Below are 22,614 nucleotides of genomic sequence, written 5' to 3'. Positions count from 1 at the left end.
CCACACCAGCCTGGATCCCAATTCACACAGGAAACCCCAGTGAAGAATAAGTGATACTGGGCTGGGAGCACTGGGGCTCTCCTGTGCCTGCACTGGTGGGAGATGTGGGGACATGGCTGAGTTGTGTCCTGGTCTCTTTGCCCCTTTACAGGAGTAATGTCCCTGGAAAACAGCCTGGCTCCTCCAGGAACAGCCCTTCCCGGGCTGTTGATCCCTGTAAGACACCCAGTCTCAGGAAATGGGGACAAAGACTGAAGTTTTCGGGCCCTGATCCCATGGGCTCAGCTGCAGAGCAGCTCCACATTGGGGTGTGCCTGGCTGCTGTCACCCACTGCCACTTCCTGTTTTTTCCCAGAGCCTGGAAATCCCCTGATTTTCCGTGGGGTGAGGGCTGTGGAGCCATGCCGCCAGCTGGCCCTGTGCCCCCGGAGCTGCGGGAAGAGGCAACCAGGCGACAGACCCTGCCCTGCGCAGGGTCCTGGCAGTGCTGGGCTAGCACTGGGGCCATGCAGGGGGCAGGAATGGGACTGGGCAGGAAACATGCTGGGGTGCCAGGGTCCCAGAAAACCATCCCATGTCTGAATAAACCCTTCTGTGCCCCCTTGGCCAGGTTGTGGGGCTATAGAGGGTGAGGGCTCAGCTCCTGCAGTGCCCCATGTGCCAAAAGCTTGGCAGGTGTCAGCTGTTTCTCCCAGCTTGTGACTGGGAGGGGGATGGATGGTGCAAATATCCACTGGAGGGGATGATGCTGGTGCAAATATTTGAAAAAACCCAAGAGCCTTTAGCTTTGCCTGATGCACCCACACCCCCAGTGGGGGACAGGGCTGGGGGGCTTGGGAGTACCTGGGGACACCCCATATGAGTCCTTGGCTTGTTCTGCTCCAGTGGCCATTCCTGGAGAGTTGAGCAGGATTTTGCCTTTCAGAGGAGATTGTTCTGCCACCCTGGTGGGACAGGGAGCAGGACAGGCAGTGGGATGGGCAGGGAGCAGAGTGTGTGTGGAGTGTCAGGAGCTCCTCCAGCCGATGCTGCCCTCCCACTGCTGGGAACACCTCGGGAAGGGGATGCACAGCACTTACCAGAATTTCGGGGATGGGTTCCAGCACTTTGGACTTAGTGCTAAGACTGGAGTAAACCACCCGGGGCTGGGTGCTGTTGTGACAGAAGCCGTGGTGGGAGAAGGGAAAGGCAGTGCTAGTGGGATTGGAGGGCTGGGCAGAGCAGCCCCCTCCTCTGCACACCCTCTTCGAACCGCTTGGGACCTCCTCCCAAACCTTCACAGGCTCAAATTCCTTGAACAAACCAAATTCCTTGAGCAAACTGGAGCATCGCAGTGCTCTGACCCTTTGGGGACCCAGGGAGCCCTGACCCGGCTCAAGCCCCCCAAAACGGGCTCAAGGCTCTCCCACCTGTGCTTTGGAATCCATGCAGTGCCAGCAGCTCTCGCGGAAAGGGAGAACTTATGGATTTGTCCTGCCTTGCCTCAAATGAACAGCTCAGCTCTCAGAGCGGGTGCTCCATGCTGCAATCCCAGCCGAGTCTGGCTCCATCCCTTTCGCCCAAGGGTTTGACCCTCTGGCACAGCGGGGCTGGAGGGGCACTGCGGTTCCCCTGAGCCGACACTACACAAACCCCATGTACCGGCACCGGTTCCCGGTGTTCCCTGCGGGAGCAGACACTGTAGAGGCTTAAGCTGTCATACCGTAACTCCCCGGGCTGGACATCCCCGGTACCCGGAGAAGCCGGGAAGAGACTCTTGAACGGCCCTGCGGGGGGAGCAGCGTGTGCAGCCCAACCCTTAGGAGGCACCGGAGGGTGCCCGCAGGAGAAGCGGCTCTACCGGGGCCGGGGCCGTGAGGGGGAGGCGGCGCCGACAGGAGCCCGTTCCCTCGGGCCGTGCCGGGGTCTGGCCGGGGCGCTGGAGCCGGGTGCCGTTATTTTGGGGATGCCCTCGCAGTCGCTGGGTTGAGCAGGATGGGACGAGGTGCAGCCGGAACCGAGCGGAACCGTGCAGACTGGGGGACACCGCGGGGGGAGTGGGTTCACCCCCAACCCGAAACAGCCCAAGCGTGGCCCAAGCGCGGCAGGCGGACCGTGAGGGCGGCGGGGCAGGGCCGGTACCGTGCCGGTCCCGTCTCCATGACTCCCGCGTGCCCTTTGCCCTCCGCCCTTCACCGCCCGCTGCCCCGCCTCCATGCGGTGACTGACAGCTCTCGCAGCCAATCGTAGCGCTTCGCCGCCGCCAGCCCCCCCGCCCAGTCGCGACGGTCATAGCCTGTGAACTATCACATCTGAATTGCACCTTAAACCCCGCCCTTAGAGATGACGGACAGCTCAGTTAACCTATCATATAGCCCCGCCGCAGGCCGGGGTGGGTGGGAGGGTCGTTAGTAACGAACCAACCGTAACCCGAAGTGATGCAGCCGCTGCCAATCAGCGTTCGAGCGCTCGGGGACGGGGCAGACGGCGTGGCCAATGGGAGTGCGCGCCGGGGCGGCGCGAGGCGCGGAGCGGGGCGGGGGGGGAGACGGAACGGCGGGGGCGGGCGGGGACAAGATGGCGGCAGCGGCGTCGGCGGCGCGCGCGCGGCGGGGCGGGCGGTAACGGGGCGGCGCGACCGGGACAAGGAACGGGACCGGGGCCGGGAGAGCGCCAGGGGGCAGCGGCCGAGGGGCGGCCCCTGAACTTGGGGGGACGCGGGAGGCGGCGGCTCGGCGGGGCGGAGCGCGGCTCCGGGGCCCGGCCCGGCTCCCCCGCCTGACGGCGGGGAGGGGGGACTCGGCCACCCGCCCCCCCCTCCCCCAGTTCACCGTTCAGGCCGGCGGGAGCGGCCGGAGCTGCCTGCGGGGAAGAACCCGGCCCGGGCCGGGAAGGGCCTGGAGGTCACCGAACCCCCCCCGGGAGTCCGTCCCGTCCCGGCTCCGGCGCTGATTTTGTCGCACTGAAAGAGTCCTGTCCCCTGTCACCCTCTCTGCTCTCCCGCTGTACCCTGCTGCCAGCCCCGGTGACACCTGTGGGAGGTGCTGGAGGGACCGTCCGGGCCAGGTGGGCATCCCTGACCCCCCCCCCCCCCTCCGTGAGGAACCGGACACCGGGCAGGAGGTCCCCCCGGGAGGAGGCGGGTGTCGGGGCACGGAGCAGAGGGTCTCCCTGACCCCCCCCCCGGGGTCAACGGGGCCGGGGTGGGTTGTGTTGTCCTGCACCGCTGACACCCGGAGGAGAGGTGGTGACACATCATGTGCCGGGCGGAATCCCGGTGGATGAAGGATGCCCCCGGGAGCTCTCGGTAGGCACCGAAGGCCTCAAACTTTTGTAGGCGAAAGCGAAGACGCAAGAATTGTTTCGGAAAACTCCTTCAAGGAAACTTGCTTCCAGCTCCCCAACGGCTGAACCCCCCCTCCGGCCCGTGTTCCGGGGGGAGCACACCTTCCCACCCCGGCTGGGAATCATGAGCTCCTAGGGATGGAAAGTCACGAGAGGGACTGGGAGCTGCTCTGGTTCCACGGGGTGGCCTGACGGCCTGGAGATGACCTAACTCTTTAGGATCAAACTGGGCCCAGTCAAGGCCAGTTGACTGGGAAGAGCCCCCGGTAGCGGGACCGGGTCGGAAGCAACGCGAGTCCCAAACTGAGTGTGTCCCGTCACAGATTTATGTTCTTTTTCAAAGACATTCTGGAGCCAGGCCGGGATCTTTTAGCATCCAACTGACCTGGAAGCAGTTCTTAGGTTTGTTTTTCTTGTTTCTTTTCTTTTTTCCTTCTTTTTTTTTTGATTGTTTTTTTTTTTTTTTTATTATTCATGTTTGTACAATCTTCTGGATATTTTTTTCCCGAGAAGGAGTAAAAGGGAGTGTTGGAAACTAACAAACAGGATTAAAGCCCTTGAGCGCTTAAGGAAAAAACAGGTTAAGGAACTTAATCCAGGATGGATCTGCAGGAGCCCCAGCAGCTGGGAATGTTTGCAGAGAGCGAGCTGATGTCGGTGGGGATGGACACGTTCATCCACCGCATCGACTCCACCGAGGTCATTTACCAGCCCCGGCGCAAACGGGCCAAGCTCATCGGCAAGTACCTCATGGGAGACCTGCTGGGAGAGGGCTCCTACGGCAAAGTCAAGGAGATGCTGGACTCGGAGACCCTGTGCAGGAGAGCTGTGAAGATCCTGAAGAAGAAGAAGCTGCGCCGGATCCCCAACGGGGAGGCCAACGTGAAAAAGTGAGTAAAGAGGTCTGGGAGCTGGATGGGTGAACTTCGTTCTTGTTTAGCAGCTGAGCTCCTGTGTTGTTTTAGCTGACAGTGTGGCTCTGCTGTGGAAAAGCTTCCTAATCCACAGGTATTTAGGAATCTCTTCCCTTTGAACAGCAGCCAGTGCTCTGGGTGAGGCTGGACACAGGGAAGGGACAGGTTCCTAAGGACTGGGCAGTCTGGAATACACCTCTTTGGTGTCATTTAATGGATAAAATATTGTTTCTTAAAGCAGTTCCTCTGTGTCTTCTCACCTTTCCCAGCCAGCAGCACCTGAGACCTTACAAACACACCTGGTGTCCTCATAGGGATATTTCTGTATCTGCCCAGGTGTTCCCAAGGCCCTGGAGAGCTCTGTGGTGGCAATTCCTCCTCCCACCCATCTGGAAGGTGGCTGGAACAAGATCCAGTATATGGAGCATCCCATGAGCACAGGAAGTTTTGGGTTTTTTTTCCTTGGCTTCATTTCTGAGGTCCTTGGGAGTTAACTCAAGGCTCTCCCCAGCTGATTTCTGTGGCTGTAAAATGGGGCCAAGGGTTGTCAGCTCTCTGTGCCTCTGCCACACCTGTTATTCAGGGCACAAAGCCCTCAGGAAGTGAACCCCAGGAGGGGCTGGATCCGTGGGGCTGGTGTGGGAACTTTCCTTCCCTGAACCTCGCAGCAGCTGCGTCCCAGCCCTGCCAGGAGCTGCTTATCAGCCCTGCAGGAGCCTCTGCAGCCCAAACAACCCATGAGGGTTTATCTAGGCTGGGAGGGAGAGCTCTGAGAGGTCGAGGAGACACTTGTGGTGTTCTGCTGTGGGTGAGCCCTGACCTGCAGAGTCCTGTGTCTGTCCCTCAGTTCCATTTCCCAGTTTAGCTGTGGGATATTTCATATCCTGTCCCAGGACTGCTGTCAGGGAGCTCTCTCACTTTGCCTTCCAACCTTTCTTGACAGCCTTGGCTGTGGAACAGTCACATCTCAAGGCTGGGACCTCCCTGTCTCTCCCTTCCTGGCTCAGGTTCAGGATCAAGCAAACTTGGTTAATGTGTAATAAAATGTTTCTTGTTTTTCTGGTGGAGGCTGAGTGCCTCGTCCCTGGGTCCCTCCACGGGCACATCCAGAGCTGCCACTGGGGAACCTGGAGATAGTTTCCTCCTTAGGGAAGCTTTCAATGTAAATTAGGTAAAAAGAGCTTGCCCACATCAGGAGAGTTCCCTGCTCTCAGAGCCATGGGAATGCTCCTGTGTCCTGAGGTGAACTCCATGCAAGTTTTATTCACACCCAGAATGGGGCTGTGAGTATCAGATGGGTCATTAAGGGAGTTATTAAAAGGGACTTTCTGTGGACATTTCCTGGCTCAGTCCCACCTGCTCCAAAACACCAAGGCAGATTTTAGGTCTTGCTTTGTACCCAGGGGTTTACTTTAGTTCAAGTTCCTATTTCTGTTCCCTCATCCTTTTCCCTCTGCCCACCTATCCATGTGCTTTATCTGCTGCTTCAGTGGGGAATTTTAAGGCAAACTTGTATTTTTTGGTTCCCTGGTCCCCTGGCACTTGGAGCTTATCAGAACCCTTCAGCACTGCTGTGAGAGGGAGTGAAAGCTGTGTCTGCTCTGAGTGTGAGATATGTGACACAAACCCAGGTGTCTGAGTCCTCAGTGTGGGAGGTACAAAGTGCTGTGAGGTCTCCAGGTAGTGCTGGACAAGACACTGACACAGTATTTTAATGTCAACACAGCCAGATCGCACTGGAATCTCACTTTGGGCAGCTGTGTTGGAGCAGCTTTGAGGAATTTATGCCCAAAAACTGTTCCTGTGCACAGCAGGAAATCAGTTTGTGGGCTGGATCACACCATTGAGTTCTGCTTTCTCACTTGGAATCTGATCACTGAAGTGGTTTCCAGTGTTTCCTACCACACAGGGAAAAGCTGCACATGAGGTTTGGGTTGTTGGGCAGAGGTGATTGTGGTGGGCTCCTGCCTCTGCCCCCTCACAGGGCAGCTCAGCACTGCTTCAGCTGTGCTGATAGCACAGGAATGGAATTGTCATCCAAGGAACTCCCTGGAAAACGGTTCCTAGACAGTGGCCCTTGGGTAATTCCACAAGCAGTAACACACAGGGAGTAATGAGAGTGCAGTAATGAGCTGTGGAGGATCATACAGGTCTGAGCTGGGCCTTGGGCACCTGGAGATGTTGGGCTGGAAATGGATGTTCATGCCAACCTTGGGTCACTCCTTGCTGATATTCCAGGCCCCAGCCTCATCTCTGTCCCAGCCCTGTCTCCTGGTGTTCTGGAGACACAGAAATTACAACTAAAATGTGTTTGAGACTTACATTATTTTTCTCTACTCCACTTCTGCCCCAGGAAAATGAGCCCTGAAGTGCTCTCTGAGTCCTGGAGAGGATGTTGAGGGCTTAAACTTGTAAGACACAGTTTCCTTAAATCTATTGGGAGGAGAACCCTCATTTCTCTTTAGAGCAGGTGGAGGTGGCTCAGTCAGGCAGACACTGCAGAATCTCATCCCTGAAAAAAAAAAAAAAAAAAAAAAAAAAAAGGAGTTTAGTGGGATTGCCAAAAAGAGGCAGGAAAACCTGGCAGCCTGTGGCTGCAGCAGCAGAGGTTTAATAACGCCGTGTGCTAATAGCCTGACACGTTAATTAAGTGTTTGGGGCTCTGTGGGATCCCAAGTGCCCTGTGCTGTATTTACCACCTCAGCAATTGCTCTGGTTGGAATTTGTGCTCCTTGGAATTCCTCAGAGGGTTAACCTGGTTTATGGGGCTGTGCTGTGACAGTTTGTTCCTGGGGTCTGCAAGTCCCAAGCTGGAACCTCCAAACAGGGACAGCTCTGCTTTGGAAGGACTTGCTGGAAGCCCTGGAGGTGTGAGCTCAGGTGGGAATGGGCTGATCCCTCCTCCTCAGAGGTGGGTTCCCCTTGGAGCTGTGTGGCTCAAGGACTTTCTCTTCTGAGCTGGATGTTTGCTTGGGTTGAGAGGTGAAATGCTGGGACCTGTACTCCATGATGGATATAGAACTTGGAATGCCAGACATCCCTGCAGGAGCAGGATGTGGATGGACCCTTGGGACTAGGACAGAGAAAAAGTGACACTGAAATCTTCCTGGCTCACACAGTCCTGGATCAGGTGCTGCACTTCCTAAGCTTTCAGGATGTTGTGGGAAGAGCCCTGTGAACCAAAGGAAGGCAGTGAATCTTTTGGCTGTGTTGCTGGGTTTTGTTTAGGCAGGAATGGCTGGGAACAAGCTGTAGGAAGAATGCTGGATCTCACAGTGGAGATGTCCAGGAAGGAGAGTCTGCTTTCCAGGCTGCCTTTGGCATGCTCCAAAATGCTGTGGCACATGGAACAAGGGGGCAGCTTTGCTATTTACAGTTCTGAGCAGCAACACCCCCTGTTTATTTGCCAGATCAGGTACCTTGCAGGGGATAAGTCTTAATCCACCAGGATGAGCTTAATGGATCTGACAGAGCTTGAGTTAGGTCTTTTCCCCCCTTGTCTCCTTCCAAGGAGGTTGTACTTGGAAGCAGGTCTTGGCCTCTGGCAGTCTGTCTGCTCACACACTTGCAGTGGGCTGTGGTGGGGTTTTCTTGGTGGTTTTGGAAGAAAAAAAATCAAATTTAGGCCTGTTCTGAGGAGGTGAGACCTATGTTCCCCTACTCGAGGAGTTTGCGAAGCGAGATGGGATTGGAGGTGACTGGGCTGGCTGTCCCTGCTCCTCAGGCATTCCAGAGTGAAAGAGGGGCTAAAAATAGAAGTAATCTTTCCTCTGGGAAAAGGGTGGCTTGGCCTCTGCCCCAGGGGTGGGAGCACTGCCCTGGCTTTTTGGATTGGTTCTCAAAGTCCTCCTGGGAGGGGAAATCATTACAGAAATATGAGATATTTATTTGTCTGTTGAAGGTGGGAGGAATTAGTGTTTGTGCTTCCGAGCTGTATTACAGGGAATGAGCTGTTGGGATCAGGATTTTAGATGTGTTCCCAGCATTTGGGCCTTAAAGCAGTTGTGTTTGATTGTGTTTGCTCCACTCTGGCAGCCCAGGTTGGAGCCCTCAGCCCTCTCCCTTCATGCTGCAGGATCTCCTCAGCTCCACACTGACACTGGCTGCTGTTCCTTGTGCTAATTTAATCCACTTCAGCCCTTTGGTCATTCCTATAATTAGACTTGTCTGCCATGTCCACACAATACTTGGGAGTTTTGCTGTGGTATCCTGGGTCTCTGCTCAGCTCTTGGTGGCTTCTTCCAAATACAGAGCTGAGAGAGGAGTCTTTGGCCTTAATTTTGGTAGTGAAATAATTCATACTGCTCAGGCATCCTTAAAAGATCAGTAAGGATTCTCCTTACACTCCTGCATCAGAGGAGCCCTTTCCAAGGAGCAGCTCCTGGTTGTTGCTCAGCCTTTGTGCTGGCCCCAGCTCGTTACTGGAGCTGCTAATTGTGCCCTTGAGGGGCTCTGAGCTGGCTTTGGGCAGGGGCTCTCTCTTCCAAAGCTGTGCTCAGAATTCCTTGTAATGCTGCTTCCCAGAGGCTGAGCTGATGAAGTGTGACCACACTGCTTCAAGCACTCGCCAAATCACTCTGGAAGGGAGCTGGGAAGGAGAATTTGGGAGCTCAGCACAGCCCAGGATGGAGCAGCAGCAGAACAAAGTGAAAAGCAGGACGTGCACTGCCAGGCACCAACAGAACCACCCTGACCTGACTGTCCTGCTCTGCCTGTTTCTCCACAGCTGGCATCCAGTGGGATTTTGCAGGATGAGTTTAATGCAAAAGAGACTAAACTGTGGTTTGGGGCAGGTATAAAATCCCTGGAGCCAAAGATCAGAACAGGTGACATTCAAGGGACTGTTCCCCAAGCCAAGGGAAGGTGGCTCCTCACTGTTTTACCTTATTAATTCCCCACAAACACAGGATTCACTTCAGGTCTCTGAGCCATTCAGTCAAGTTTAGTTTGGGTGAAATTTTGGAAGAAATGGATTTGGGAAGTATCTTTTTAAATGCAACTTTTTCCTTGTCTCTTCCTGCAGGGAGATCCAGCTCCTGCGGAGATTACGGCACAAAAACGTCATCCAGCTGGTAGATGTGCTGTACAACGAGGAGAAGCAGAAAATATATCCTTTTGCACAGGGCTCTTGATCAGGTTTGAATTCCCACTGTTCTCTGCTGTAGTTCTGCTTTTGGGAAGGCCCTTTTGGATGTTTCTTAAGCCTAAATTTTTGCAGCTAAATTGCTTTCGCTGCTAATAACCATCCTGCCCACCTGGCAGACTTTCCATACAAACAAAAATTCACATAGACACTGATCAAGGTAATTTTATCCTCACTTTGCTGGATTTTGTATGACTCTGCCACACTGAGAGCACTTTGCCTGGAACAAGTGTGGAAGTTCCTGGAGCTCATCCCTTGTAGCATATGTTATAAATGGATCCTTTTATTTTTGACACTGTTTTCTAACTACTGTCTTCTTATTACAGTACTCCAGAAAAGGAGTAATTTAATTGTGTGCATTAATTAGATCAAACACTCTGCCACCAGATCATTAGGATAAAGGAGTGTGACAGCTTCTGCTTGTGCTGTGGCCTCGACAGAGTGAGGGGACTGCAAGTCAATTATTGATAGAGAGATCTGTTTAATTAGGTAGAAGGGAGGAGGCAGCAGGGGGAAAAGGAGCCCGAGAGAGACATCGTGTGTTGGTACCAGGTGATGACAACACAAAACCATCACTGGGAAATGGGATCTCTCCAAGGATGCTCCTTGCTGGACTTTCTGAGCAGTGCTGGTCCAGAATTGGTTTTCAGTGCTTTTCCCTTGCAAGGACAGGTTGACTTTGTTATTTTTATCTTTATCTGCTTCTGCACTCTCACAAAGTTTGTTCCTCCCTGTTCTGATTCTGGCAATAACTGGGGGAATTTGGTTTCACTAGAACTTGGAGCAGGAATTCATCCATGATTTTGTTCAAGCCCTTCCCCAGCTCCTGACTGGCACTGCCTGTGCTGCATGTCCTGGGCTGTGATAGAGCAGCCCTGGAGCAGCCACACGGGGAATAAATTTGGGAACAGATCCAGCAGAAAAGGCACTGTTTCCCTGAGGCTGCCCTGGGGGCAGGGCCCTTAGTCATGCACAGGGCTGTGTTGGTTCCTTGCAGGAGGCAGAGTTGGAATTTAGGGGCAGATGTCAACTTCCCCACTGGTGATTAAATAGAAAGATCCTCATTTCCAGAACAGGCACTGTGGGATTGGAAATTGGGGCTGTGGAAGGAAGGATTCTGTTCCCACCTGAGTGTTTTGTTGCTGGTGGAAGTGCACTGCAGGCTTGAGCTGTTTGTCATAGAGTCACAGAATGGCTTGGGTTAAAAAGGACATTAAAGCTCATCCCATTCCACCTGCTGCCATGGGCAAGGACACTTTCCACTATCCCAGGTTGCTCCAAGCCCCTTCCAGCCTGGTCTTGGACACTTCCAGGGATCCAGGGGCAGCCCCAGCTTCTCAGGGAAACCTGTCTCAGGGCCTCAGCACCCTCACAGGGAAGATTTTTTTCCTAATCTCCCATCTAATCCCCCTCTCTGTCAGTGTGAAGCAATTTCCCCATGTCCTGTCACTGTGTGCTCTTCTAAAAAATCCCTCTCCGTCTTTCTTGGAAGCTCCCTTCAGGTTAAGACAGCGTTTGAGCAACTCACCTAATAAAAACCTTCTGTGATTTTCTGTGGGAAAGGGAAAGCTGTGGCTGTTGGATTAAAAATATCAATGACTTTTAGTATTTAAGGGCTGTTTGCTGGCCTGCTGTGACTGGGAGTGCAGAGCTAGTGGTGAATGGAGAGCTCATTCAGGCAGAAAATGAATCCAGTTCCATGAGCAGCAGCCCAGGGATCCCATTACCAGTGTGTAGAGCTGAGTGTGGGAGCAGAAGCCCTTGAGGAGGAGAACTGAGGGCTTGGGGCACCTGTAACAGATCTGCTCCATCCTGGAAGTCTGTTCTCTAATCTGATTGATCAACCTGAAGTGGATCAGTGACCAGGGAGGGGTAAGGAGCAGCCTGGATGTTAATGACACCCAGCCAGGCTGTCCTTGAGCCTCTTTGCTCCCCAGGAGCTGGTCTGGGTTATCTACCATCACTGTTATTCTCCTGACAGTGGGAGAGTTGATGTATTCCAAATCATTCTGATAGAAGTAGTTCACAGATTTTATCCAGAGTAAGAAGGGTAGGAATGAATTTTGGGAGCTGTCTCTTCTGTTCTTGCTTTTATTGATTTACTGAGAATCTTCATGCCCATCATAAATTCTGGTTTAGGGTATATTTAAACTATTTTAGGGTCTCTCTAAAGAGCAACTCATGGGGAATGGAGCAGGAATTTAATGAGTTTTCAGTGTTTGGAGCTGCTAGATGGAACATGCTGGAAAGGGGCAGCAGAGTCTTCAGCCCAGATCCCACAAAGAGCAGTAGTCTCCCTTCTGCCTCTTCTACCTCAGGTGGATTCTTGGGGCAAAAGTAACTCATTTTGGGTTTAGGGTTAAGAAGGCAACTGCCTGGAGGAGTAACTGACCATGCTCAGGATTGAAGGGGAGCCCTGGCAGCCTCTGCTCTGTCAGGACACTCTCTAGTGTTCCAGGGTCTGTTCTCCCAGGCCCCTCCAAGCCAGACTTTGCCTTCAAAAGAGGAGGAAACAGACAATTACAACATCAGGCATTCTGGTTACCATTTTTTTGGCCCCAGCATTAAAGCTTACAGAGATAAAAACTGGAATATGCTGCAAGGGAACAAACGCTGCAAAGTGCCAGCAGCTCTTGGCATTCTGTTGTAACTGTGTTTATCCATGTGGTTTCACAAAGCTTCTCAGCTCTCCAAGGATCTTTTTTCCTGCTATTGAATACTCCTTTGGAGCTGGGGTAAGCAGCAGCTGTTCCACAGAGCACACAACTGGGTTGTTTGGGACAGGGAATGAGGAATAACCAACTTTGGGGAAGGTGGTGGGAGCTCACTTTCATCTCAGCTGCAGAACACCCAGGGCACTGGGGAAACGGGCTGCAGCTCTTCTGCCAGGGAGTGCCCAACTTTCTGTCCCCACTTCAAGGTATTTCCCTGCTCTCTGTCATGTCTGTGAGATCTCCAGCTTGTTTTCTGTGGAGTTCCCACCCTGTTCCAGGTCTGGTCACAGAACTGCAGATGCTCATTTGGTAGAAGGATTTTCCTGTCCTGTGGGAACTGGAGGAACATTCCCTTAGCACTTGGGAAGTGCAGCCATTCCCTCTGGGGTGGGGTGCTGCCCATCTGAGGAATGTTTAACACTGAGGAGTGTTAACCCTGGAGCTTCCTTAACTCTTCCCTCACGTATATGGTGATGGAGTACTGTGTGTGTGGGATGCAGGAAATGCTGGACAGTGTCCCAGAAAAGAGGTTTCCAGTGTTTCAGGCTCACGGGTAAGTTCTCTTCCTCTCCCCACTCTGTTCTCTTGAGTGGAGAGCATGGTTCTGCTCTGCTCAGACTGTGTTTGACAGCAAACCTGGCTTTGTGCAATAATTTCATATTTTACACCCATGCAAAAAAGTGAAAAGCTCTTGGAATGGCCAGCAGGAATTGCCCTTAGATTCTGGGAAGAAAACCATCCTTCTATTGATTTTTCTGTTATTTTTATTTTACTTCCTGAGTTGCCCAACAGCCCCCCCTGGTCCCTGTGCTCTTGCCTTGTCAAGGGGTGCGAGGGGGGAATCTCCTGCCTAAATGGAGGTCAAGCCACAGTTCAGCATCAGAAAAGACTTTAAAGGCATTGGGATGGATTAGAGATTGGCAATATCCAGCATGATCTGGTAGCTGGGGTAGTTAGCTGGGATAAGCTGGAGCCCTTTTTTACTCCTCAAGGAAAGAAACCTGACAATTCTGGGAATAGATACAAAAACATTGTCAGGATCAAATCAGGGCAGAGCAGCAAATCCATGGCAACTACATAATGTTATGGTCATAGTGTCATTTTAGTTTAAGAGATCTCTGAGATTACGGACAGCCTAGGTGAAATTCAGGCACATTAATATTATTTTTGGGTATTATGAGATGAAACACTTGCCTCTACAACTGCCAGGCTGTGTGTGGGTTATGATGATGACCCAGAGTCTCTGACCACAGCAAAAAACTCTTTTCTACTGGCTAAAAGTGTTTGATTTTTTTTTTCCCCCTCTCCCTCTCTCTGCAGGTACTTTTGTCAGCTTATAGATGGCTTAGAATACTTGCACAGCCAAGGGATTGTCCACAAGGATATAAAACCGGGGAACCTCCTGCTAACAACCAATGGGACACTAAAAATATCTGATTTAGGCGTAGCAGAGGTATGTGAGAAGCACAGAAAAGTCAGAATGGGACATGCTAGATTGAGGTCACCTCTGTGGTGTCATTGATTTATTGTGCATTTAGGCTTTTGTTCTGAGTGCTCTGAGTGACTCTGAATAGTTATTGCAATTGGCAAAGCACTTCTTTTGGTAACAGCATGAAACTTCTGCTCAGGAAACATAGAGAAGGAAGATGTCAATCTTGGATGAGCCCAAAAGTGGGGGGAAATGGGGATAAGCTGCATAACCTTATTTTTTTTTATATGGAGACTGTCTGAGGTAGGAGAGGTGCAAGACTTGTCACTGTGGCGTGTGGCTGATGTGGTGGCGTGATCTTATCATCTGCAGATGTTCAGTAGAGGAGTTTTCCCCTTTTGTTTCCCAGGTGGAACTTTTCCAAGAGTCACAGTTTGTTTTCCTTGGAAGCCTGACACTGTTTGGTCTCTCCTGCCTCAGGCATTGCATCCGTTTGCGGAGGACGACACGTGCAGGACGAGCCAAGGGTCGCCAGCATTCCAGCCCCCAGAAATTGCCAATGGCCTTGACACCTTTTCAGGCTTTAAAGTTGACATCTGGTCTGCAGGGGTGACACTGTGAGTGCCCAGGAGCCCCCAGGAACTTCACAACTAATGACACCCTCAGATAGCTCAGTCCTGGCCCAGATCTGACATCACTGCTCTTGTGTGGTGGGGGGAGCTGAGAGGGGGGTGCTGCTCACTCCTGTGGGTGTGTTTATGCTCCCTGAAGTATCTGTAATTCTGCACAAGGGGATCTTTGCTCTCCATGAGTGACTCTGCAGCTGTTGCTCAGCTCCCAGAGGCACAGCCAGGGCAGTAACAGAAACCACAAGTATCTCCAGTATTTATTTTTAAGTTTTTGCTGTCCCAGACTGTGATGAAGGCAGGCTAAACTTAAAGAGGTTTTGCACATACTGCCAAATATTCCTCTTTTGGTTTCCCCTTGGCTGCTTTTGGCTTATTTAGTCAGGTAAGAACTGAGTATCTGTGGACTGCTTCTCATCCTGCTTCTCCTTCTGCCTTCACAGATACAACATCACAACGGGTCTGTACCCTTTTGAAGGGGATAATATCTATAAATTATTTGAAAACATCGGGAAAGGCGACTACACAATTCCAGAGGATTGTGGTCCTCCACTCTCAGACTTACTGAGAGGTGAGTCTTCCCAGCTGGTTCCAAAAGGGGTAACATTTATAGATGCAACAACTCCTCAGCTTGCACGGTGCCAGAGCTTCCTTCCAAGTGTCTTGTGGGGATATGGGATCCTTTTAGTCAGGGAGGTTATACTTATAGCCTTACAAGAGTCTGGCAGATCTCCAGCACTGCTGTTTTCCTGAGATCCACTAATGCCCTGCACAGCTCGCAGCCACTGCTGTATAGAGTTGATTCTTGCATTGCTTCCTGTACTCTGAGAAGCTTTTACATTTAAAGACAAAGCCCACAAGAGGTTAAATTAAAAGTGGCATAATAGCATTGATGCAGGTTTGGACAGTGAGAGTACTCTGATGCTGTGTCCAGGCTTTCCCTAATGTCACACAGTGAGTACTCAGGTCTGCCGTCCTTCCTCATCAGCCTCACCTCTGGACTTGTCTCAAGTCCCATTTGTTTCCTTCCCCCCAAATTCAGAGCTGCAGGATATTGGAGCAGTTACAGGTGCCCAGTTTCACAGCAGGGCTGGGATAGGACCATGAGGACCAGGAGAGTGGTACTTTCTGGGGAGAAAGTTGTGGGGTTTTTTGTTTTTTTTTTTATTCCCATCACTTATTGCAGCAACTTGGTGTTCAGTGCTGAAGAGTCTCTACCTGTGGAAGCTGAGTGGTCAGACAGGGCAGCAGTTGTGCTGTGCACAGCAGGCAGCCTGGTGAGCCTCTTTGGCAGGGGCTGGGATGTGATTCCAGCCAGTGGGAGAGCCTGACCAGTATTCCCAGTGCCTCCTTTCCAGCAGAACAGCCAGGTGCAGGCTCACCCTCTCCTTTCTCTTCAGCTCTTTTTGAGCAATCAGCCCTCAGATGCGGGATGTTTGTCTTGTTTCACATTGGTTTTCCTGCTCCCTGTGCTCTGTGGGGTTGGTGAGGGGCTGGGGGGCACTGAGTGCCTCTCTGCTGGCAGCGTGTCGGCTCTGCAGGTTCCCCCGGGGCTGGGCGCGGGTCCCCCGGGCCGGGTGCCGGTCCCCCGGGCCGGGTGCCGGTCCCCCGGGCTCGGTGCCGGTCCCCCGGGCTCGGTGCAGGGCCCCCGGGCTCGGTGCCGGTGCCCCGGCTCGGTGCAGGGCCCCGGCTCCTGGCTCGGTGCAGGGCCCCCGGGCTCGGTGCCGGTCCCCCCGGCTCGGTGCAGGGCCCCGGCTCCTGGCTCGGTGCAGGTCCCCCGGCTCGGTGCAGGGCCCCGGCTCCTGGCTCGGTGCAGGTCCCCCCGGGCTCGGTGCAGGGCCCCGGCTCCTGGCTCGGTGCCGGTCCCCCGGGCTCGGTGCCGGTCCCCCCGGGCTCGGTGCAGGGCCCCGGCTCCTGGCTCGGTGCCGGCCGTGCTGGCGGCAGGTGGTGCTGTCAGTCCGAGCTCTTCCGCTGCTGCTGCCGGGGCTCCCCCGGCCCCTCGGCGCCGAGGAGCTGCCAGACCCCCGCAGCCCCCCTCAGAGGTTATTTTAGCTTCCCTGGCTCCACGCCAATGATGAAATCAGTTGTTTCCATGTGTTTCCAAAAGCATTAGCCAGCTTTAGCAGCTTTCCGAAGGCGTTACATAAGGCGGTGCTTCCAATGGCGCTCGGCACAGCCGGGATCCGGCGGAGCCTGACACAGCGACTGCTCATGGCCTGATGTGCTCCACATTGTACCTGCCAGCCCCAGGGGACAGTGGCCTGAGCTCCGTGTGGCATTTGGCTTGTGACTGATGGCTCCAAACGTGGCTTTTTAATGAGCTGGGAATTGCCCAAATGGAGCAAATCCTGCAGTCCTGTTGGTCCGGCAGCAGTTCTCCTAAAGCATCCAGCAGAACTCCTTGGAGGTTTGTGATCAGCCTCTCAGCTGCACTTAGTGCTTCCCCCAGGGAAAAGGAGTGTGGCAGTTTTCTCTTTTTCTGTGCTGAGGTTATTGACAGCTTAAAATCTTGTGCTTCATTAGCACAATAACTCCCCTCCTAGTTCTCTTCCCACCCCTGCATGAGATCTGGAGCCAGAATTACCTACTCTTCCCTCTGCCTGATTTTACATGGCAGAGCCTTGAATCTGGTGCCCTTAGTCCATTTCCTGCAGCCTGAGTCTCCTCCTGCATCCTCACTGCTGTCAGTTTGTTTGTCTGCATCCCTTCTGTGCTTGTGCACCACAGAGGTGGGAGTCGAGTGGGTTTGGCAAGGAGAGGAGCTTGCCTGGGAGGAAGTGGCCAGACCCCTTTCAGGGCAGTGGGAAGCCCTGAGGATCCCTTTTCCTGTCCTCTCTCCCACCTGAGAACAGTCTTCCACCCCTCATCTTGCTGTGTACAAGCTGCCACATTGCAAAAGCTGGCATAACCTTCTGATATTCCCCTTGCTTGGTGTGAGACACATTTTCCAATGGTCAGCATGCCAGGTGGCCTCAAGGGGGATGAATTTCGGGGTGGGATTGCCCCAGCTCTGCCTGCTCTGGAGGCCTGAGCAGCTCCCCAGCATCTGCTGAAGCCCAGGGCTGAGCTGTGCAGCCGTGGCACCATGTAGCTATGGTGACAAACCTGGATGCTTTATTTAGTTCCAGCTTTTCCTCCAGAACATCTGCATTTCCTGGTCGGTGCCTGCTCCTCCTGCAGCAGGCTGGAGCTGAATCCATTGCCTGTGGATCAGATACTGTAGGTGGCTGTGTTTGTGTGAGCAGCACAGACACCCCCAGCTCAGCTCTGTCGCTCTGGTGCTTTTGTCTCATCTTTGTGTTGATTTGAAAGGCTCTAAAAGCCCTCACAGGGCTGCGAGTGCCTGGTCTGGGTTTGAGTGAGGCAGAATTCAGTGCAGCAAAGTGCTCATTTCCTCTGTCTGCCAGGGCTGTGCTGACCACAGGCACCACAGCCAGGCTATGAAGCAAACACAAACACACTTTGTAAGGGTTTTTTATTCTTCTGTTGACTACTTTTTTACTGTGTCTTTACTTTTTCTTCCCCTTGAGCTTGTTCTTATCTTTGTTCCCTTTTTCCAGAGCAGCAGAGTTTAGAGGACTTAAAGCTTCAGTGGTGTTTAGCTTGTAAAGAGACTCGCATGACAGTATATCCTCCAGATTAGTTGGGATGCTGCTCCTCATTTTGTCTCCCTAATCAGGGATGAAGCTTTATTTGTACTCTTCAGGGATGGAAAGAAGAAGGGCTGGTGCTGTTTTGTGTGTGCAGTCAGGAGAGATGTGTCAGAGTAGAAGGGTTTATAAATAGTCTTAAGGTTCTTCTGGCAGCATCTGCCCATGGCTTATCAACTCCTGTGCACTTTGCTTCTGGACCAGAAAAATGCACAAGGTCAGCTTTCCTCCTTCTGGGCTAATAGACTTTTACTGGAAGAGGAAGCTCTGAGGCTGCAGCTCTGCATTAATCAGCATCTGGATTGATTTCCAGGCCCTGAGACCTGGGACATGGTGGTTGGATCCTCAGCAGTTTATTTTCTCACTTCCATGACCTTCCCTTGCTGGGACAGTGAGAGGATGCATCCTGGTGACAGTGGGATGCTTTAACTCTGCTGTGGCAGGGATCCCCAGGGCTGTCTGTGCCCTTCCAGAGGCCTGGCCTAGATCACAGGCTCAAGATTTGCCTGCAGAGGGAGTTTGTGACCAGAACAGCCAGCTGAGTGCAGGGAGAGGGAGAAGGTCCTGCCTCATTTACAGATTAGCCTCACACTGCTTTTACAGTGGTTGTTAAATATTGATCCAAGTAGGAGACTGAAGTGGAATCCAGGTTGAGTCTGTTAATCTTGCTGTTGGATTTCTTCCTGCTTCTCCAGTCCCACACCTGAGACTGTCCTGTGTTCTGAACTTCAGGAATTCTGCCCTGGAGCTATGCCTGTCCAGGATCGCTGGGGGTTATGAGGAGCTCAGGGCAGATCCATGATCTCCAGTTTCTGGGTTGTCACTTGATGTGATTTGAAAGGGTTTTGAAACTGTTGATGTGCTGCAGAGGACACGATACCCCTGTCTGGGCACAGCTGTGTGGTGTCTGCTCTTACCAGTTTAATACCTGATAATTCTCAAGGAGGGGACTTCATATTGTAGGAATAATTTCCTCATGGAAAGGGCTGTCAGACACTGGAAGGGCCTGTCCAGTGAGGTTTGGAGCCCCAGCCCTGGAGGTCTCCAAAGAACACCTGGACATGACACTCAGCCCTCTGCTCTGGGTGACAGTTTGGGGATCAGCCACAGTAATTCTGTGGCCCCCCCTGTATGCACACAACAAATCCTCTGGGAATACTGGGGAGCAGAGCTCTGAGTTGGGCCTCCTGAAGCATTCCCTGGCACAGCCTGTCCCATCCCTGCTCACAGATAAACTCCAGGGAAGTCTTTACCCTAAATGGCCGCGAGCGGCGGCTGCTGCGGGCAGGCGCTCCAGGATGACTTGCCTGGTGAATAGAACATGATGTTTTGTCTTGCTGAAGCCTCTCTTCAGTGCAGGACTTGAGCCACGGAGCTGCCACGAGTGACTCAGAGCTGAATGTATGAATGTACATTTTCAGTGAGGACACTTTCCATTTTCTTTCAAATGTTACCCCAAATGTGGTCATTTTTCATTGAAGTAAAAATTCCTTTCGCTCGATTATTTTCTTTCTGCCTTTTTAATGGCTTCAAAGCAACAGCTCCCTGTGCCATGGTTGTTTGTGACTACTGCTCTTTTAATCATTTACCTTAAACTTCTTCTCCTGCTTGTACCGGTTTCATCTGGTAAATGCCTTAAATTTCAAAAACACCTTGAAGTGTGGTTTTTAAATAAATCAGTGGGGGGAGTGGGTGGTGTCCTGACTTCCTGTTTCTTCTGACATGAATAGGAGGACCTGACCAATACTTGTCCCCTAATCTTCATGTGAGAGCTCTTTGCAGCCCTATTTCTTAAAAAGAAAAAAAAAAAAGCCACCTCATTTGGGAAGCTCAGCTGTGAAACTGTCTGATCATCTTATTAATAGGCTCTTTAATTAGGTGTGGGATGGGTTTTTTTTCCTCTGAACTTCTTTCTTTTTCTGTAATGTGAGGAGAAATTCCATCTGAACGTGAGAAAACTCCTTTGCTGCCAGGATTGAGCTCTGGAACAGGTTGGGGGTAGTGGGGGTGTTGTAGAGTTTCCATCCTCAGAGACCTTCAAAACCCAGTCCAAACAATCCAAAACTCTGAGGAATTGGGCTCTGAGGACTCCAGTGCCTTGAGCCAGGAACCTGCCCTGTGACCTGGAGAGCTCTTCCTGGAATGCTTTAACTTACTTCATGTGATGTCATGTGGATCAGTAGTGATCCCATCTGCCTTAAAGCTCCTAATGCTGTCACTAGCATGGATAAACCTTCCCAAATTGCCTGGGCAAAGTGTATTTTGGGTTCTGGGGTAAAATAACCTCAGTCTTTTCCCACTGTACTGTCCTATCCCCCCTCTTTTCCCAAGTCCTGATCTGATGTGATATAAACAGACTGACAGGGAAGATGTTGTTCTGGAGCAGTTTTTGGGATCACATATGCTGTGGTGATTTATCTCTTCCATGACCTTTGATTTGTAGGTTCTCACCTCCAAGGGCCTTGCAGCTCCCTACTTGTACTAGGATGTGTCTTTCCAGCCCTCACTTCCCAAGTGTCCACCCAGGTATCCTCCACCCTTGAGTTCTCAATGTGTCCTTGCCCTGGCTCTCCCCAGCACTCTGCACTCTTTGCTCCTGTCCTGAATTTCTGAATTCCTGTTTGATAGAGTTCTGCTTCCCAGACTTTCCTGGTTGCTGATGATGGGTTCCTCCTGTTCCAACCCGTCTCCAAACCCTCATTCTTCATGCAACCTGTTCAAGACTTCACAGTGCAGGTGCTTGAGGAGCAGCAGGAGATCATCCAGTAAAAGCAAAACTCCTTGTAGTGTTCAGCCATGAGGCTTTGTTAATGCTCAGGAGGTGAATATATTCCTGGAACCTTCATAGGATATCTTGGATGCTGCTGGATGAAAGTCTCAGGTTCCATTGCCTCATTTCTGAAGAATATGGCAAAATTTTCTCCTTCCCTTCTGTTGAGTTGTGAAGCTTCTGAAAGGCAGTGGAACAGAGTGGGCATCCCAGAGACTGTTTAAGGAATCCACTCCCTTTCTCCCAGAGGGAATAGGGATGAGCTGCTTTTCCTGTCCCTGCTCTGCTCACCACCCACCACCCCCTGCTACCTCAGCAGATCATCCCAGAAATCCAACTCCTGGCCAGGGCACAGGGGTGGGCAGCAGGATGACTTTTTTATGGTTGGTTCTCCCTTGTTGCACTTCAGAATAGAATTCCACTAGTCCAGAGGATCTGGGACACTGAGCAAGTAGACATATGCTGTGCCTGGGGCTTTGGCTCTTCCATGGAGGAGGTTCAGTGGAATTAACTCTGAAATGCAAAATGTTGGTTGGGGAGTTTCTTGGAGCTGTGACTGAGGGCTGGACAAGCCTCAGTCCCTGCACTGGGAGGGAGGAATGGGCTGTACTTGCAGCTGGGAAGCTGAGGAACAGACTGGAACAGGTCAGCAATGGGATTGGGATTTTATGCTGAGTTTCCTGTGGCTGGTGGAGCAAATCCTGCCTGGAGCTGCCAGGACTGGGCACAGCATGGCTGTTGGGGAGGGAGGAGCAGAGCTTTGTGCTTCCTGGCTTTGACTCAGCTGAGAGTGCCTGTGATCACACCTGGACTTTTTTCTTCTTTTCAGGGATGCTTGAATACGACCCAGCCAAGAGGTTCTCAATACAGCAGATAAGGCAGCACAAGTGAGTGTTCTCTTCCTGCTCCTCCCGTACCTGTGCTCCTGCTCTCACTTTCTGTTTCCTTTTGACAGCAGACACATGGAAGTCACTAGATCTCCTTCCTCCAGCTCTGCTGGGGCTCTGGCAACCTCCACTTGGCTTTTTTCCTCCTATTAGAGCATCCGGTGAAGCACTGGAATTGCTAACCAGTAAATAAGGAATATGTTGGAAGTCTGTTTGTGGCGTGCCTGCTTCTGGATAATTAAGGGTTCTGGATAATTTTTTCCAGAGGCCAGCAAATACTAATGGAGCAGAACAGGAGGTCTTGAAGGCTGTGTTATTACAGTAGGACTGTTCAGTAACGTGTGTTAGTTCTGGCCAGTCTGGGGACAGAAATATCCCCTGGTATTTGCTCCATATGGAGTCAGCATGTGGAAAAGCGTTCCAGGACAATAGGAATTTTTTTTTCTTTCTCTTTAATATCACAGTCCTCCCTCCCCCATATCCTCCCCCATTTTCCATGCTACAGTCAGGGGGGGAAATGCCCCGTTATCACTGAGGGTTTTTTTAAGGATCTGTTTGAACAGGCAGGCTCTGAGCAGAGATTTCCTGGGCGGATAAAAGTACAAGAACAAAAAGCATCATGAGGCTGCTTCACTGCGGAGGCAGCATTAGCTTATCTCCTCTTGGAATGGGAAGTGCTTCTGAGGACAGGCAGAGCTGCCTCTGGACTGCAGCTGCTTGGCCCATGAGCCTGCCCTGATCCTTTTGGGAGCTGTAAAAGCAAGGATGTGATCCAGGGTGGTGCTGAGCCCACTCCATGCTGCAGGAACAGTGCTGCTTTCCTCTTGTGTCTTTGGAAAAGCCATGTGCTGTCAGGTGATGCTGTCTGGGAGGTGCCCAAGGAGCCACAGCCAGAACCTGAGAGGCCTGAAGTGCCCTGGGGTTCCACAGGGAGTGAATGGGACCAGCTCCAACAGGGATTGGAGGGACCAGGGTGCAAGCAGAGCTGGAGGGGCAGGGTTTATGGAGCTTCCCAGGTGAATAATTAATGTAAGGACGACTCTTTTGTAGTAGCCAGGCCCCATGCTTGGGTTATTTCAGGGGCTCTGGGCACAGGCATCTTCCATTCAACCTGCATGTGCCTCCCAGTACCAGTGGCCATGACCAGAGGGCATCAG

General features: G+C 52.2%; 1 protein-coding gene across 3 annotated transcripts in view; it reads left to right on the top strand.

Moving 5' to 3' along the window:
* Positions 1-2,562: 2,562 nt before the first annotated feature.
* STK11 (serine/threonine kinase 11) overlaps positions 2,563-22,614 on the top strand; it is a 31,617-nt gene continuing 11,565 nt past the window's right edge. Inside the window, exons 1-8 of one of the 3 annotated variants that reach the window (XM_050985966.1) lie at positions 2,563-3,045; positions 3,838-4,214; positions 9,262-9,345; positions 12,559-12,648; positions 13,416-13,548; positions 14,005-14,141; positions 14,594-14,721; positions 21,400-21,457. In XM_050985966.1, coding sequence (XP_050841923.1) covers positions 3,925-4,214; positions 9,262-9,345; positions 12,559-12,648; positions 13,416-13,548; positions 14,005-14,141; positions 14,594-14,721; positions 21,400-21,457 — 920 coding nt within the window. In that variant the 5' untranslated portion in view covers positions 2,563-3,045; positions 3,838-3,924. Of the gene's footprint in view, positions 4,215-9,261; positions 9,346-12,558; positions 12,649-13,415; positions 13,549-14,004; positions 14,142-14,593; positions 14,722-21,399; positions 21,458-22,614 lie in introns of all 3 variants that reach the window. The other 2 variants (XM_030232303.2, XM_009096903.4) reach the window with 2 other exon arrangements.

Source organism: Serinus canaria, chromosome 28 (assembly GCF_022539315.1).
Source record: "Serinus canaria isolate serCan28SL12 chromosome 28, serCan2020, whole genome shotgun sequence".
Lineage (NCBI taxonomy): Eukaryota > Metazoa > Chordata > Aves > Passeriformes > Fringillidae > Serinus > Serinus canaria.
This window is presented reverse-complemented; position numbering and strand designations above follow the sequence as displayed.